General features: G+C 34.6%; 2 protein-coding genes and 1 long non-coding RNA gene across 3 annotated transcripts; 1 reads left to right on the top strand and 2 right to left on the bottom strand.

Moving 5' to 3' along the window:
- Positions 1 to 5,645: 5,645 nt before the first annotated feature.
- LOC124454517 lies at positions 5,646 to 9,520 on the top strand. Its single transcript, XM_047005313.1, is given in 3 exon segments — positions 5,646 to 5,841; positions 7,988 to 8,495; positions 8,497 to 9,520. Coding segments are annotated over 3 exon segments (870 nt in total). The 3' UTR covers positions 8,663 to 9,520.
- LOC124448437 (P2X purinoceptor 7-like) lies at positions 9,399 to 10,357 on the bottom strand. The gene is made up of 2 exons (XM_046999456.1): positions 10,109 to 10,357; positions 9,399 to 9,923 (listed from the first exon to the last, which is right to left on the bottom strand). Exons 1-2 carry the CDS (start codon positions 10,258 to 10,260, stop codon positions 9,506 to 9,508), a joined length of 570 nt encoding a protein of 189 aa, XP_046855412.1. The 5' UTR covers positions 10,261 to 10,357; the 3' UTR covers positions 9,399 to 9,505.
- Positions 10,358 to 13,700: 3,343 nt separating this feature from the next.
- On the bottom strand, positions 13,701 to 15,442 carry LOC124448561. The gene is made up of 2 exons (XR_006949149.1): positions 15,122 to 15,442; positions 13,701 to 14,256 (listed from the first exon to the last, which is right to left on the bottom strand). It is a non-coding gene; the product is annotated as an uncharacterized LOC124448561 (long non-coding RNA).
- Positions 15,443 to 15,760: the final 318 nt, after the last annotated feature.

Genomic DNA, 15,760 nt, shown 5'->3' with positions numbered 1-15,760 from the left:
AAACATGATATCTTTTTTGGCATTTCTTTTGGATATCGTAGTGTCCACAAAAACGAGCATGTCGCTTTCACAGGTGAGATATATTTTTTGTTTGTTCATCAAAAATTGAAAATCAATTAAACTTGAAGCCTGAGCGATAAAATCCGACTGTTGTTTTCCTGTTTTTGTTTTTTTATTATCAACATACTTTTCTACTTACTTGTTAGTGTGTGAAACCGTAAATCTGTTTGCAAAATAGTTTCCCTGACGCGAAAACAGATTCTGCTCATTTTACGCAGTGGGCAGATACTATGAAGAAACAATTACCCTCAAAGAGAACCCATGAAGTAGAGCAGAGTTTGTTCTGATAAATTTTCATGGGCATCTTTGGAAACTATTGATAATATGGCTTTTGTTTTTTAGATGTTTGCCGTCATTACAAAATCTGCTTGAAACTCCAACATATTCTTTTTTTCTTTTGATAACTCAAAGCTTAGTTTTAAAAGCGCTTTATGAAGATAAATTACGAGTTCGAGCTCTTCGAGTCATTGTTTTCATCTATTATTATATTCTCTGGTTTAGTAATGCAAATTCTGTTCCAGTTGACGGCCATCCTCCCTCGTCGTTGTCTCCACATAATTAACCTTCATTTCCTCAATAATTTCGTATAAAATAACTTTTAATTCCTTCTTTGAATATATTTTGAAATACTAGATAAATTAACTGTTGTCTCTCAATCGGTCATGCAAGAGCTTGATTTATAAATATGAAGGGCATCCTTTGCGAAGAAACAAACCAGAGCCAATCCACCCATGCCAGATTGCTAGACATAGTAAACCTATGGCTTTGCGTCAACTGTGGACTTATTTCACAAGCTCGACGTAAGAAGATTCAGACTTAAAGTAAAGAGTTGATTCATACAAAGAAATCTTAAAAAATTATTATGATCTGATTAGATAATCTAATAATGACAAATCAAATGATAATTTTTATAGAAGGAATTATAAAGATCTTCTTCAAAGCTTTGTCAGATTGGATTAAGTCTTTGAAAGGTGTTTAAGTGTTGGGCTTGCATAATCTAGCTAAGTGCGGGGAGGGGTGTGGGTTACTGGTATTTTAGTAGATATTTAAATGATTTGATTGTTTTTCTTAATCAGATCATTCAAGATTAAACTTTTGTAGATGTCTTCAATTCACTTACTAAGTGTACGGATTAACGAGACAACTGATTTATGAATTAACTATAATTTTTGCATGGATGAAAAAAGAAATATAATTTGAAAGCAGCTTGGATTTGGAGATGCCGAGTATGATAAAAAAGCAACTGATATATCATCAGTGGTAAAAGATAAATTGAATCATACTAAAAACCTCAAAAATATACTTTTTGTACAAACGTATGATGCCTTAGTTATGTCGGGTTACCTCATGCTCAATTTAATTTGTCTGGTCATTTCAAGCTCAGCTTCAATTGGCACATCCTTTTGCTAAGTTTGTTTTTATTGATTGTGCTGGTCCATAGACTATATCCTATATTATATTGCAGTTTTAGACTTTGCAAATGCCTCTTACAATGGACTTCATCAACGACTGTAGAGGAAATTTAATTATTTTAAAGTTTGTGAAAAATTACTTGCTTGGTTCGACCGTTTGAGTCTTTTCTTTCACAATGTTATAAGTCTACTGACAAATCTAGCCAAATACTTGTGATGTAATGTGTTCTTCAATGTACAGCTTTGGAACTTTTTGCACATACATTATTATACAGTGTCATTACCAGTGATTCAGATTATGATTATTTACAAAACAATTTAAAGAAATAAGACCAGAGGCAAAGATCAGAACGTTGAAGATAAAGTTTTTGAAAATGATTGCAGTTCACTAAGTATACATGTGGATGAGACAACTGATTTATCTACTTAAAGATGGATTTCAAAATAGCAAATACCATGGTGATTGGTGATAATAACAATGTAATAGTTCTTAAAAGAACTGTTTTAACCAAAACACTAACCCAACAATTCAAATGAACCGTTATTTACAGCTAGAAAGAGACACTATGCATTTCGGCAGACTACTCGTCAGGTGTCATCGTCTGCTAAATGAGAACCTCCAAATCATGCTATATTTATAATGTTACAGAAGGTCAATGTCATCCCTATTTTTAGAGATGACACTTAAAACAGAGACAGATTAAACACGTAATCCTTTTGTCGGCAAAGGACAGGATTAGTCAATATAATTAATACCGACTCCATGACGCGTAGCTGGAATAACGAGCGTCATTTTTTAATAACTTTAAAGTTTTCATCAGAATAAGCATTGGCACAACGAGTGTTGCTTAAACAGTTCTTTTAAGAACTATTACATTGTTATTATCACCATTCACCATGGTACTTGCTATTTTCAAATCCATCTTTAAGTTTGTCAGCACGAGAAAGTCTCTGTTTCATGGTCGTGACTAAAACACCACACGAGTACATACGAGTGCATACGAGTGACATACGAGTACATACAAGTACAAACGACTGACATACGAATATATACGACTGACATACGACTACATACGAGTAACATACGACTACATACTAGTCACAAGTATATATATATATACTTGAGACGAAGAACACGACAAACAACTTACCTTTCTCGACACCTACTAACCAGAACAGATGACGGTACACTAAACACAGAAGTATACCGCAAAACCACCCACACAGACCAAATACTCGATTTCAACAGCAATCATCCAACACAACACAAAATAAGCTGCATTCGAACACTTTTCAACAGGATAAACACTCATTGTAATACGGAAGAAGCCAAAAAAAACAGAACGCAACTACTTATACTCCACATTTATTAAAAACAATTACCCTAGAAACTTCATAAACAAAACTATATACAAATTACAAAACAAAACACAAACCGACAAAAGCAACAAAAAACCGGACGAAACAGTAAAAAATCGTCACATTACCATACATAAACGGAACATCAGAAATGATTGCCAGACTTCTTCGACCATTTAATATTAACATCGCCCACAAACCTACACAAAAACTCAAATCATGTTTCACCAAACATAAAGACAAAACAACAATTCATGATACAACTGACGCGATCTACATGATACCATGTAAAGACTGTTCAAAGCAATACATAGGACAAACATCTAAGAAAGTTGAAACAAGACTCACAGAACACAAAAACGCCATAAAACGACGAGATCCGAACTCACTACCGGCAGAACATACCCACGGAAACAACTACACATTCTACTGGACAGAAACTAAAGTACTCGGACGCGCACAGACTAAACACGCACGCGAATTTAAAGAAGCTTGGTACAGTAAAGACAACGACACAATAAACAGACATATCGACATACCCATCATATACTCAAAACTAATGAAAAAGGACAAAAAAAACTACAAACAACACCAAAACTAAAACACTACACTCTAATATTATTAACACCAGTCATATTAACAATACACCAAAACCTATGGCAACGCATTTCACCCCATCCAATCACATTAATCCACCCACTAATCCAATTAGACGCTCTAAACGTCTCCAAGCTAAAAGCACGTGTAAATAAATATTTTTCATTCTGATGAAGGCTCGAAGCAACGAGTCGAAAGCTCAATAAAACTCACTTTAAATCCGGAGAAACTTTTATCTTTTATATATTAAATGCCTGGATTACAAATTTTCAAACTTATATATATATATATACATACACAGGGTGACCCAAAAAGATTCGTACCCATGAAAATTTCAATTATGGCTTTAATTAAAAAGCTATTTATTTCAAATTACAACCACACATCATTCAGTTTATGGAAGACTATTCACAAGAGTTTCGGCTATTTCTGTCAATTTTTAGTCAATTTATGGATTTCCCAAGATGTGTTCCATATGTCCACCATTTCGTTGCAAGCAAACCTGCACTCGTTTGGCAAAGTTTTGAATCACTTTTATACACTCCTCTTTCGTGCTGGCTCTTATTTTTGAAGAACTTAAAACTGCCATCAATCACTCACTTTCACCAAAAGTGTTATAAAAATAAACTTGTTATTTATGCCTGATAAAAATCTTTATTTTTTTGTGATTGTAAAATGTGCTGTATTATTTGATTTGAAAGATGATGGAGACGTAAATATTGATGCAGATGGTGAATTATACAGTGGTAATCAGCTTCGTGAAAACAATCGTTTGGTTAAGGAAATCGCCATTAACCGCCAGAATGTGTTAGCAGACATGATTATTGCGTTCAACGACGAAAGTATTTTGTCGTGTTGCTTAGAGATTGTATTTATCGACGAAGCAGGAGTTATCGAAAACGGAAGAGGTTCTGGTGTAAAACGAGAGACACTTAGCATATTTTCGAGCGAGTTTTATAACTCACTGGCTACTGGTGCTTCCGAAAAAGTCCCAGCTATACGTCATGACTACCCACAGAGTGAATGGAAAAGTATTGCTCGTATTCTTGTTGCAGGATTTATTAACTTTGGATATTTTCCTGTTACTTTGTCCAGTGTATTTATTGCTTCCTGTCTTTTTTCGGACGACGCGCTTCCTAAGGATTGTCTAGTAGAGTCTTTTCATCAGTATATATCAAAGGAGGAAAGTGACACTTTAAAAAGAAGTATCAGTGTTGAATGCCCTGACCCGTCATTGGACGAAAATGTAGCTGACGTGCTTTCAAGTTACAAGTGCCGCAGGGTGATTAAAAAGAGCTCCATGCCAAAAATTATTGAGGAGTTAGCTCATCAAGAAGTATTACAGCGTCTAAAATACGCGGCTAATGTATGGTCATCGATCCTGAAGCAACTGAAACGTTTTAAGCAATTTGAAACTGTTGAGAGTTTTGCGAGTTTTTATGAAGCAAAAAAGCCAAACCAGAAAAAGGTTTGCAAGCTATTGATTTCAAGCCCAGCCTTTGATGTCGAACGGGAATGCTTCTTTCATTTAAAGCGGTTTGTTAAATCTCTTGACGACAACGTTATTAGTGTTTTTCTCCAGTATGTTACTGGTAGCAACATCAATGCAGTTGATTCAATCGAGGTTGCATTTAGTGTGAAGAGTTTTACTTCACAATAACCCATTATATGATACATTTATGTAGTAAAATATTATTTTGTAGATAAATTATAGTGTACATTGTGTTTCTCTTCATCAAATGCAAGAACGGCACACCTGTTAAAAAATCCTTAGACTTCGAATATGTGACAATGAAAGCAGTTACGACGATTGTTGATAAAATAGAATGTTTTTAAGGCTCAATTCATTCTAATAATCTTTCATTAAATAGTTTTTATTGTTCCTGAAAATGGTTTTGCAAATATTGACGAGCTGTGAGGTAGGGGTGAATTCCGTGATTGCCGTCATCGCTTAAAGGTTCCGGAACAAGGCGGCGTATTTCATTGACATGATATTCTGCAACTCAACTGAAACGCTGTATTTCGGTAATTTTACAGCGCGTTCAGACTGAGTGCTCCGGTACGGTGCTCAGGCACGGGCACCAATGTGAACACAACATTTTGATGGTGCCTGAGTAGAAGTGCCCGGGTTTGGGCACCCCCAAATTAGGTAGTACCCGAGTACGGTACTCAGGCACGGGCACCAATGTGAACGCAAAGAACGGCGTCACAACAGAGATGGCGGGTGCTAAATGGACGAACGAGGAAACAGTTGCTCTTTTGAACGCTTATAACTCGGAAACTGTGCAAAACAACATTGATAGTATGAGCTCAAATAAAGAATTGTTTAACAATATACAAAGAATCATGAAAGAAGAGTCGCATACAGAAAGGACTGTTGATCAAATTAAGATAAAGCTGAAGAAGCTGCGAAGTGGATATGTAAAATTGAAGGACAGAATGAAAACATCTGGATCCGAACACCCATACTTCTCAAGCGTCAAAAGGGTCAATACCCAGTTAAAAAAAAAGACAAAAACACAATTGACACTTCATATTCATAACTTTTGAAACACTTAAGAAAAAATTGTAATGTAATACAAGTATGAAAAAAGATTATTAGTCAAATATTATAGAATCATCATATATTTTCACAAATATGACCAAACATTTTAAACACACATCCTAAAATTTAATATATTACATATACATTTATCATCATCTGTACGACAAGAAAAAACTAATTTCACGATCAATATGATATACTATAAAATTTTGATACATGATATAGCTTTGTTTGCTTTATGGTTCTCTGGTTCAAACCACTGAGGGTTGCTTTTTGGCATTTATGTAGAGCAGGTTATATTAGCAATACTTGTCATAGTGTACACTTGGCTATTTATTTATAAGCATGAACTTGCTGATAAAATGCTCAATACACAAATATGAATGCATGTCAAATATTCCACCAGTTCTTAAGAAGTGGGAGGAGTAAATGACAAGAATTAACAATCACCCACAATTCAAAATTTCAAATCATCCCTTTCACACATTACAAAAAGAGCATGGGAAATTCTTACAAAGCAAGTCTAACTTTGAAAGTGGATTTTGTGTATTTTGCACAGCTTCGAAGACACAGACTACCTGTTATCAGTTTTATCTTAAATTTTTGGTCTTTCGACGACAAATAAGAAATTCATATTTCGAAGCAAGTTCTCCCGTTTATGTTTTATATAATACAGCGTTACGTATACAAAACATGTCTTGGAACGTCCACAATGCATCTTAACACATTAATAACCAAATTTTGCAAACGGTTTTGAAGAAAATAAAGCATTTAAGCTAGCATTGTATTTCCAAGTTAGCAGTTTTTGCAAAACACTGATCTTATAATAGACTGGATATAGCTTCTACAGGTAGCAAAAGTGAAGCCTAATTATATATGCAAAATTCACTTCCGGTTACCATGGCGAGATACAAATTACTATAGAAATGTATGGCGGATAACGTTTACAAACATGGATTTTCGAATATTTAAGACCTTTCGCGACTCCTTACTAACCTCAAGTATTAGTCATGGATAAAACAGGTTATGCGAATCGATTTGACATCAAAATGATTCCGATAGCTGTAAAATATCGACGTTAGTGGTGATTTAAAAGTTGTACATGCGAGAATGTATTTTGTCCCATCGTTGCCAATGCAAGATAGTTCACTGCTCGCTTTCCAATTTCTGAGGCAGTTATGATCTAGTATACGTTTCAATTCTTTAGAAATGAGGTGAGTTATTTTTTTTATCATTCGTTCTTTATGTTGAGAGATTGTTGACATTTTATTTTTGCTGTAACTTCATTTTTTCATGAGCAAAGTACTACTGATGCTTAAAGGGGAACTCCACCCAAAAATAATGTTGGTCTTAAACTTTGTCTGTCCCGTAAAAATAAATATGCGGCAATTTTTTTGTTTGTTTGATTCAATATTTTCACAAAAAATGAGTTGAAATGCTGCAGCTAGGGCATCCGGTGCGTGGGAGCAGAAATATGTCAGCGGCTTGTATTGACGTCATATCGTCAATTGCTCCTCAAAGCTTTATGTAAAGTCATTGCACAGTCATAATAAACTTGCGTCAAAATGCTTCTCCTAATCACAAAATGTTTCTTTTCGAAACGTCAGAATTTTTTATTCGTAGGTATATACACAAGCAACTTTTATAGCTTACATGCAAGTATTGAGCTGGTTATTTGTATTCTGTTTTAATAGAACGGTTTCACATCCATAAAGGCCATTATCGCACAGTTTCCGCACTACATATAGAACTTGAATGTCAATTAATATTATTTTTTAAAAAATACGAAGGTTTCTTTGTGTGGAAACTGTGCGTAATGCCGTTTGCTTGTCCTCCGAATTCAACCTTAACAACAGTTTCCACTGATGTGAAACCAATCTATTGCCCTTAATAAACATTGAATAATAATAAACATGGTTGTGTAACTCATTACGGTTAGAAAATAATCCTACATAAAACCATTGTAAAAATAGCCTTTCGTGCATAGAATTAAGGTGTAGTTTCCTATATTAAGGTGTATTAATTGAATGTGAAGAAAACACTGTAGGTAGTTTGCTATTATTTAATCTTTTTTGTATAAATGGTCATCACACAACATGGACATCTCAACCACTCATAAGGAATGTCCCAGCTGGAAATTTGCTTTTGGCTGCATCAACTTTATTTAGTGGAAACACTTATGAAAGAATCAGCCAATTTGTATCTTTCATGAATCTCGAATTTATTGGAAAAACCAGTTTTTACAGCTTTCAAAAGCAGTATCTTTTTCCTGTTGTTGACAAAGCTTGGAAAGAGGAGAAATCAGCTGTTATTGCCGAAGCTAAGAGGTCTGGTAGTCTTAATGTGAATGGTGATGGTCGATGTGATAGCCCAGGGCATAATGCCAAGTATGGTACTTATACAATGATGGCTGACTCTGGTAAGATAGTAACTTTTAATGTTGTGCAAAGTACTGAAGTCAGTTCTTCTAATGCTATGGAGAAAGAAGCATTTGAAAGATGTCTGTCTGAAGTTGAAAAGCTAGTTCCTGCGAATAACAACAGATAGACATGTTTCGATTGCCAGTGCTATGAAAAACAAACACCCTCATATTGATTACCAATATGATGTGTGGCATTTGTCTAAATCTGTCACAAAAAAACTAACAAAGAAGGCTAACATTAAGGGAAATGATGACTTGTCCCATTGAATTAAGTCGATTTCTAATCATCTTTGGTGGTGCTCTGCAAGTTGTAACAAGAATGCAGAAGAATTGGTGGAAAAATGGAAGTCTGTCCTTAACCACATTTACTGAAATATTGCCCAAAGCGAGAGCATTTTTCATTTCCTGGGATGGTAGCCCGCACTCAGTTAGCAGCATTAGATCACAACAACAATATTAAACATGATAAAGCAGTCATTAAGTCAGGGACAAACAAAGGGCAAGACCGTTACAAAATGATTTTTGCTAAAACACAGAAGCAATGGGTTGTAAAAGCAATGAAAGAAAAGAAAGAGTACCAGTACATTGATAAACTACTTGCGGAGGTTGTGAATGCATGCAAAACTGAGGAGATTGAACTTCTACATCATGGCGAGAATCTTCCAAAGAACATTTCTAAATCATGTCCACCCAGGAAAGAAGTACTTGTGAAGGAACATCAGTCTAGATTTGCATAAAATGTCAGTGGTGATGTTAGCTATGGCAATAGGTTTTGCCATACCCATATAATATGACGTTGAATCAGTGAAGACAACTTTTGTACTACTTAAAAAATGTTCATTCTTAAATATTAACATAGCAAAACCTTTTGCTATAGCTAGTTTCACCACTTCATTACACAAACTATTCATGTAATTAATTATAGTTATATTATAACCAGTGTAATAGCCAAGCCACATTTATAATCATTTCTTTGTAAATCTGTTTTTTTGTAATAAATTAATAATAATAAATGTGCATAGCATGACCTATAAATGAGCTGGCTATGCCACTTTAATATTGACATACAAAGTAATTGTAATGGGTATACCTATATCATAATAAAATACTTCATTCATCAACATAGTGAAAGCCTTCAAATTGAAATTCCTCTGCAAGGCCAGGTGGAGGAAATGTTTCTCTAATGCGAGTAACTGCACATGATGGCAAGATGACTCTCTCTTCTCTACCCAAGACACCCCAGCACCATCTTGCCAACTGTCTATATGCAATATGGCGGTACAGTTTGTCTTCGGGCCCATCATATGCTACCTCATATTGCTGCTTGTACTGGTACCAAGCTGTTTGTAAAACCCACCTGTTAAGACAAACAGGCTCAAAACCAGGATGTTGTGTAATGCACAAAGGGACTTCGGTGGTCTCATTCGTTTCTACTGCCTCTAAATTTTTGTCACAAATATTGGAAATCTCTTTGCAGCATAAACATTCCTCGTTATTATCCATTATTTGGCAGTTACCACATTGACACCTGAATATGTTAAAAGAAAGGATCTTGAAAAGTAAATGTCAAAACTTCAATAAAATTGTATCTTTCAATAAAACTTTAAAATCTAAAGTATTATGTGTGTGTGGACGTGGTCAACTTCAAAAACTGAAAACGTACTTTTGAGATAGAAACAATGGTCTAGAATAATATAACATTTTACTACCCACCATTCAAGATTGTCGCGCCGAGATTCATCGTCAATATACAAAAATTCCTGTTCTTCGTTATCCTCAAACTGGTGAGCTTCTTCGTGTTCATCAGCCGGCCATTCGGGCTCAAACTGATATGGCCGAATATTGTTTGTTGGATTGTCTTCCATTTCACTATCGATTGGTGAATTAGGCCGAGGTTCTTCCAAAAAAAGCCATTATAAGCGATTGTTTTGTTTTTGTGCTAGGCTGTTCGTTATTATTTTACTTTGTTGTAAACTCAACTCCAAATCGGTTTGACGATATGACGTCAAAATAATTTCCGCTGACGCTTTCTGTGCCCACGCTGGTAAGCCTCAAAACAGCTCAAATAGCGCACTTGAAGACGCGATTTTGTCAAAAATAAAATAGCTGATGTAAAAATTTCAAAATATAGTAACCTTTGCATAAAAATGGAACTTTTAAGACCAACATTATTTTTGGGTGGAGTTCCCCTTTAAACAAGACAAGTCTATTTAGTTTCTTTCGCACTTTATTTTAGTTTCCATTTCTGTAGTTGTTTTTCTCAAATGGTATAGTCGCACTTTGCGCTTAATTATTCAAAGAAGTAAGATTTTCATTGACATTAAAATCTAACAAATGTGTTCTACACACATTAGGACACTTTAGTATACTGCTTTTGAAACATCAAGGTAATGTAGCCAGCCAGGTATGAATTTTTAGGCCCTCTTTATAATCATCTTGGTTTTGGTTTGTCCCTTAAGGTAATTTAAATTATCAACAGCAACATATGACTGTGTCCACGGTTTATAATTATAAGTGTGTCCAATTGTATCCAGTATATCAGTTTCACATTGTCTTGTGCCAATTCCTTTACAGCCATGAATACTGCTTCTCAGCAACAGTTTATTGTCTACAGCTATAAATTGGTCAACTGTTGGATTGTTGAAGTCACACTTTACAAGTGGAATAAAGCTCTTGTCTTTCTTATTACTACAAGAGTCAAGACTGATGATCAAACTATTGCTGAAAAGGATTCTAATGTCAACTGCAATTCATATTCATACCATCCCTAACTACATTCATATCTTAAGAATAATTTTCATGTTTTTGGAAAAATATTTAAGGCATTAATATTACATTCATACTAACTTCTGGAATTTGCTTAGCACTTAGAAGAGGAAAATTAAATTTAGAGGAAAAAATGAGATTTTAATTTACATTATTTCTGAGTATAAGAACATTATTTTTGAGACCAGTGTGAAAAAGGCACTGATCTGATAATAGATCAGATCAGATCAGTGGAAAAAGGGCGTGGAATTATAAACTGGTGCTGTTTTCATACACGAAGTTACTGCTTTCATCTGCGATTCTGAATTCTTTAAAAAATTTAAAAAAGTAACTGTGATTGATTCAAAAAATGGGTAGACTAGGGATGCAATGTTGTGCATTCAGCTGCAACAAAAGACAAAAAAATAAAACAACTGAGTTAAATCGGAGTGATAGTGATGGCTCACCTGACGAAGAGACTGCGACAAAAAGGCAACAACCTCGCTCGTTTCACAGGTATAAAGTTATCTCTATCAATTACTAATTCACCTGTTTTTCGTAAATTGTAGCTGTTACAAGGGGAACAAGAAAAATACAAAAATAGCTATAATTATTTATGACGTCTACGTAAACGTCCATTGCTCTCGTTTTACAAATAAGAACAAAACAAAATTCCTATTTATTATTGATTGTCCAGGTTCCCAGCCGATCCGAGCCAAACAAAGAATCAAGTACGACAATTGATGATGCTGCTCTCATCCGAAAGTATGATTTACAAGGGACAAATCACAACAGAGATGAGGATGAAGATTATAGTGATGCACCAAGCTTTTCCACTGTATCTGAATTTAAAAAGGCGGCAATGTCGTACATGGCTGGCTATGTTGCCCAGATGGTGCAAAAGAAAATAAATTGTCCTGTTTGTCATGAAGCAGTCGGTTCAATAAACTACAAAAATGAGTCTGCTTTCCTGACTTTAAAAGACAGGGGTAATTTGTTTAGGCCAACAGCAAGTGTAATAGTAATATGCAATGAAACAGAGAGGTGCTTTCAGAGAATGTTGGCAGCTACAGATGGAAATTTACCGCAAGGGAAAGGAATTCCTGATGCTATTGCTTTGTCTGTAGTAAATGATATAGATTTGAGGACCACATTCAAGGATGTCGATGCACACATGTTGGATACTACTGTTCACGAAAATCATATTTACTCATTAATTAAGACCATATCTAAATGCTACAGCAAGGTGCGACTATACCATTTGGGAAAAACAACCACAGAAATGGAAACTAAAGATAAAGTGCGAAAGAAACTAAATAGACTTGTCTTGTTTAAGCATCAGTAGTACTTTGCTCATGAAAAAATGAAGTTACAGCAAAAATAAAATGTCAACAATCTCTCAACAAAAAGAAAGAATGATAATAAAAGTAACTAACCTCATTTCTAAAGAACTGAAACGTATACTAGATCATAACTGCCTCAGAAATTGGAAAGCGAGCAGTGAACTATCTTGCATTGGCAACGATGGGACAAAATACATTCTCGCATGTACAACTTTTAAATCACCACTAACGTCGATATTTTACAGCTATCGGAATCATTTTGATGTCACATCGATTCGCATAACCTGTTTTATCCATGACTAATACTTGAGGTTAGTAAGGAGTCGCGAAAGGTCTTAAATATTGGAAAATCCATGTTATCCATGTTATCCGTGGTAACCGGAAGTGAATTTTGCATATATAATTAGGCTTCACTTTTGCTACCTTTAGAAGCTATACCCAGTCTATTATCAGATCAGTGTTGCAAAACAATTCGTCACGCAAATAAAACAGTCCACGCGAGATACTGGCGAAGCGGCAAATCAGCTTTTAAATGGCTTCAGCCTAGACTAGGCACGTGTATATTGAGTTAGCCTTCTAGTTGTTGTAGAGTTCGTTGATAAAATCTCGACCAGTGCATAGAAAACTTCGCTCAGGATAAAAATTATAGAAATAATCTCGATTATTGTTTGGCTTGCCATATTGCCAAAGAATCACTAGTAATTTCACCGGCTGCACCAAGGACATTACTTCAAGTAAGTACTTGTACTTTGTTACAAAATAATATAATTATTAGTTAAAGTGGATTTTTAATGACGCCATTATCTCAGCTCTACCATTCGTTGAACGTTGAACGAAAACCATCCATTAACGAGGTAAATATATTTGTGTAGATGTAAGTCTAGTGAATCGTGTATGGCGCTGAGCTAGATGCCAACATTCTGAGATTTTTTGCATGATTTAAAATGGCCAAAACAGTTGTAATTAAATTAGCAGGTGTTATTCTTTTGTATAACGATAAAGTTTAGTCAGTCCATTGATTAACAGCTGGGGACAAGTTATGAAAAGAAATTATTCACTTGAAGAAGTTTTGAAGATTCCTATCTTTACCCGCTAATTAACACCTTTCGTAATTGTCACCTACAATCCACATTCGCCTTGTTTACAACTTCAAAATTGCTCATTGACTGAAATTGAAAATTAATTAAAGAAATTCACTGAAATCTAAGCATGAAATATTTCAGGCAAAACTTTTAATGCCAGTAAATTGTGTAGACCATGAATTGTATCTGGACAAACCACATGTAATGGAAAATCTCTGATCTCCTAAATTTCCCATGGAGCAATTTAATCATACAACTTTGCCCTTCAACTTTATGACACCAGTACCACAGAATATCTTTGTCTATATAATCATTTGGAAAAATCAAATGAGCATCAATAAAGCTTCAAAACAATGACTACATCATGTTATGTTTATCTTTAATATGAGGTAATGTTTGATGTTATTTTTCTGGGTTGCAGCATTTTCTTATCCTTCTGAGGACTTTGGGCTGTTTATTTAAAGCATTTTGCTCAACTTCACCAATGTGAAGCATTATTTGATTAGTCACGTTCTGAATACTGTTGTCTATGAGTTTATATTTTACACAAAGTGTAAAATTTTGTCATAAATGTCGATGAAGGAGGATTTAAACATACACACACTTTCTTTGTTCACTGAGTTTATGTAGTGACTTGGTGTTTTGGGATCTGGCATTGGATACATAGGTTTATACTTTATCTTCATAACACCTGGAGGGAAAGAAAAATGCAATTAAGAAATCAAAATAGCCTATTCTAAAAATTTTGAATTAAAAAATGGATTTCAAAGACAAAAAATAAAATTGAAATTAGAAGTGCTTTAACCACAAATACATTTTTACATTTGGTAATGTTGTGGCCCTAGTGATTTTTACATTTTAGCCATAAATTCTTTGACTGCAAAAAAATTCTGAAGTAAATACACTTTGCAATGCAATTTTATGCTATGTTTGAATCCTCGTCATTAGATAAGAATCACTTTTCTTTTCTTATTTTAACATTTGCAACCAGCATGAAAACTCTTTTAAAAGGCTTTTCCAAAAATTTAGTTCAGCTTAAGTTTCTCGCTATCCCAGTTCATTCTAATTGTCCACCTCCATCCCAGAGCCCCCATTGTTTGAAACTAATCACTATGTACATTGAATAGTATTACTTTTAACATGAATAAAAAATATGAGAAAATCGAGGAATAAATGGATTATGTACCTATGTGTCTGTGTAAAAGCTGCGTAGCTCAACTTAAAATGAATATCAACAATGTTATGTTGCACCAGAAACTAGAAATTCTTAATCTGGGTGAGCTACTTATCTAATAATCAATGACTTATGAGCCAGTAGCAATAACAATATATATATATATATATATATATTTATATTCTTCTTTGAATTTTTTCACTGTCGTATCACATCCAAACTACATTTATTGTCTTTTTTCATTACATGCGCTGTGGGGTGTGGAAAATTTTGTATTTCTTAAGCATAGATGAGCATACGATAAAACACTTGCAGTCCTGTACACACATTTGCAAACAAAACACTGAAACAGAGATTTATGATTTATGGTAAAAATTATCACCTTTCTGAACTTTGCTTGCTGGTAGATACAAGAATTTTCAAAATCTTTGCCAAGTGAAACTTTTTTTATTATAATCATGACTGCTGCCCAGCTGTTAATCAACAGACGCTTAAATCGGTTTCAATTCAATTCAAGCGTGCACTTGATTCTTTAATGTCGACTATGTCGTTCAGACGGTGACTATCCTCGACATACATAAACACTGTCGTACGTAGATATTTGAAATATCATGACGACGTCAAATAATTGACTGGATGTTTAAAAAAATCAAAAAAGGCTATTTCTGTAATGTACATTTTACATTAAGAGTGTGTCACTGTGCCTGCCATTATTGTTTAGTTTTAGACCCCCCACGAAGATAAGCAAAGTAATTATCATCACATCGTAAATAAATGAGTGTTCATGAGTTGGGAATTGGCAGGGGGTTTGCATTACAGGAATTAACTCGTAGTAGTGACAACCACTCAGAAAACTAAGTTCTGAGACAAACCTTCGGCTAGTAAGTTTTGACAAATTATTTACCTACATAGGAGAAGAAGGGTCGTTGTTCTCCAATGCTGGTTAAACTACATCGAAAGAGCTAGAGGACGATAGTATTAGGTTGGCATTGATCGATATTTGAGAGTCGTATTTTCAGTG

The sequence above is a fragment of the Xenia sp. Carnegie-2017 genome, unplaced genomic scaffold (genome assembly GCF_021976095.1).
Source record: "Xenia sp. Carnegie-2017 unplaced genomic scaffold, XeniaSp_v1 HiC_scaffold_13, whole genome shotgun sequence".
Taxonomy (NCBI): domain Eukaryota; kingdom Metazoa; phylum Cnidaria; class Anthozoa; order Malacalcyonacea; family Xeniidae; genus Xenia; species Xenia sp. Carnegie-2017.
Note: the sequence above shows the minus strand (reverse complement) of the source record. Positions and strands in the feature narration are given on the sequence as shown.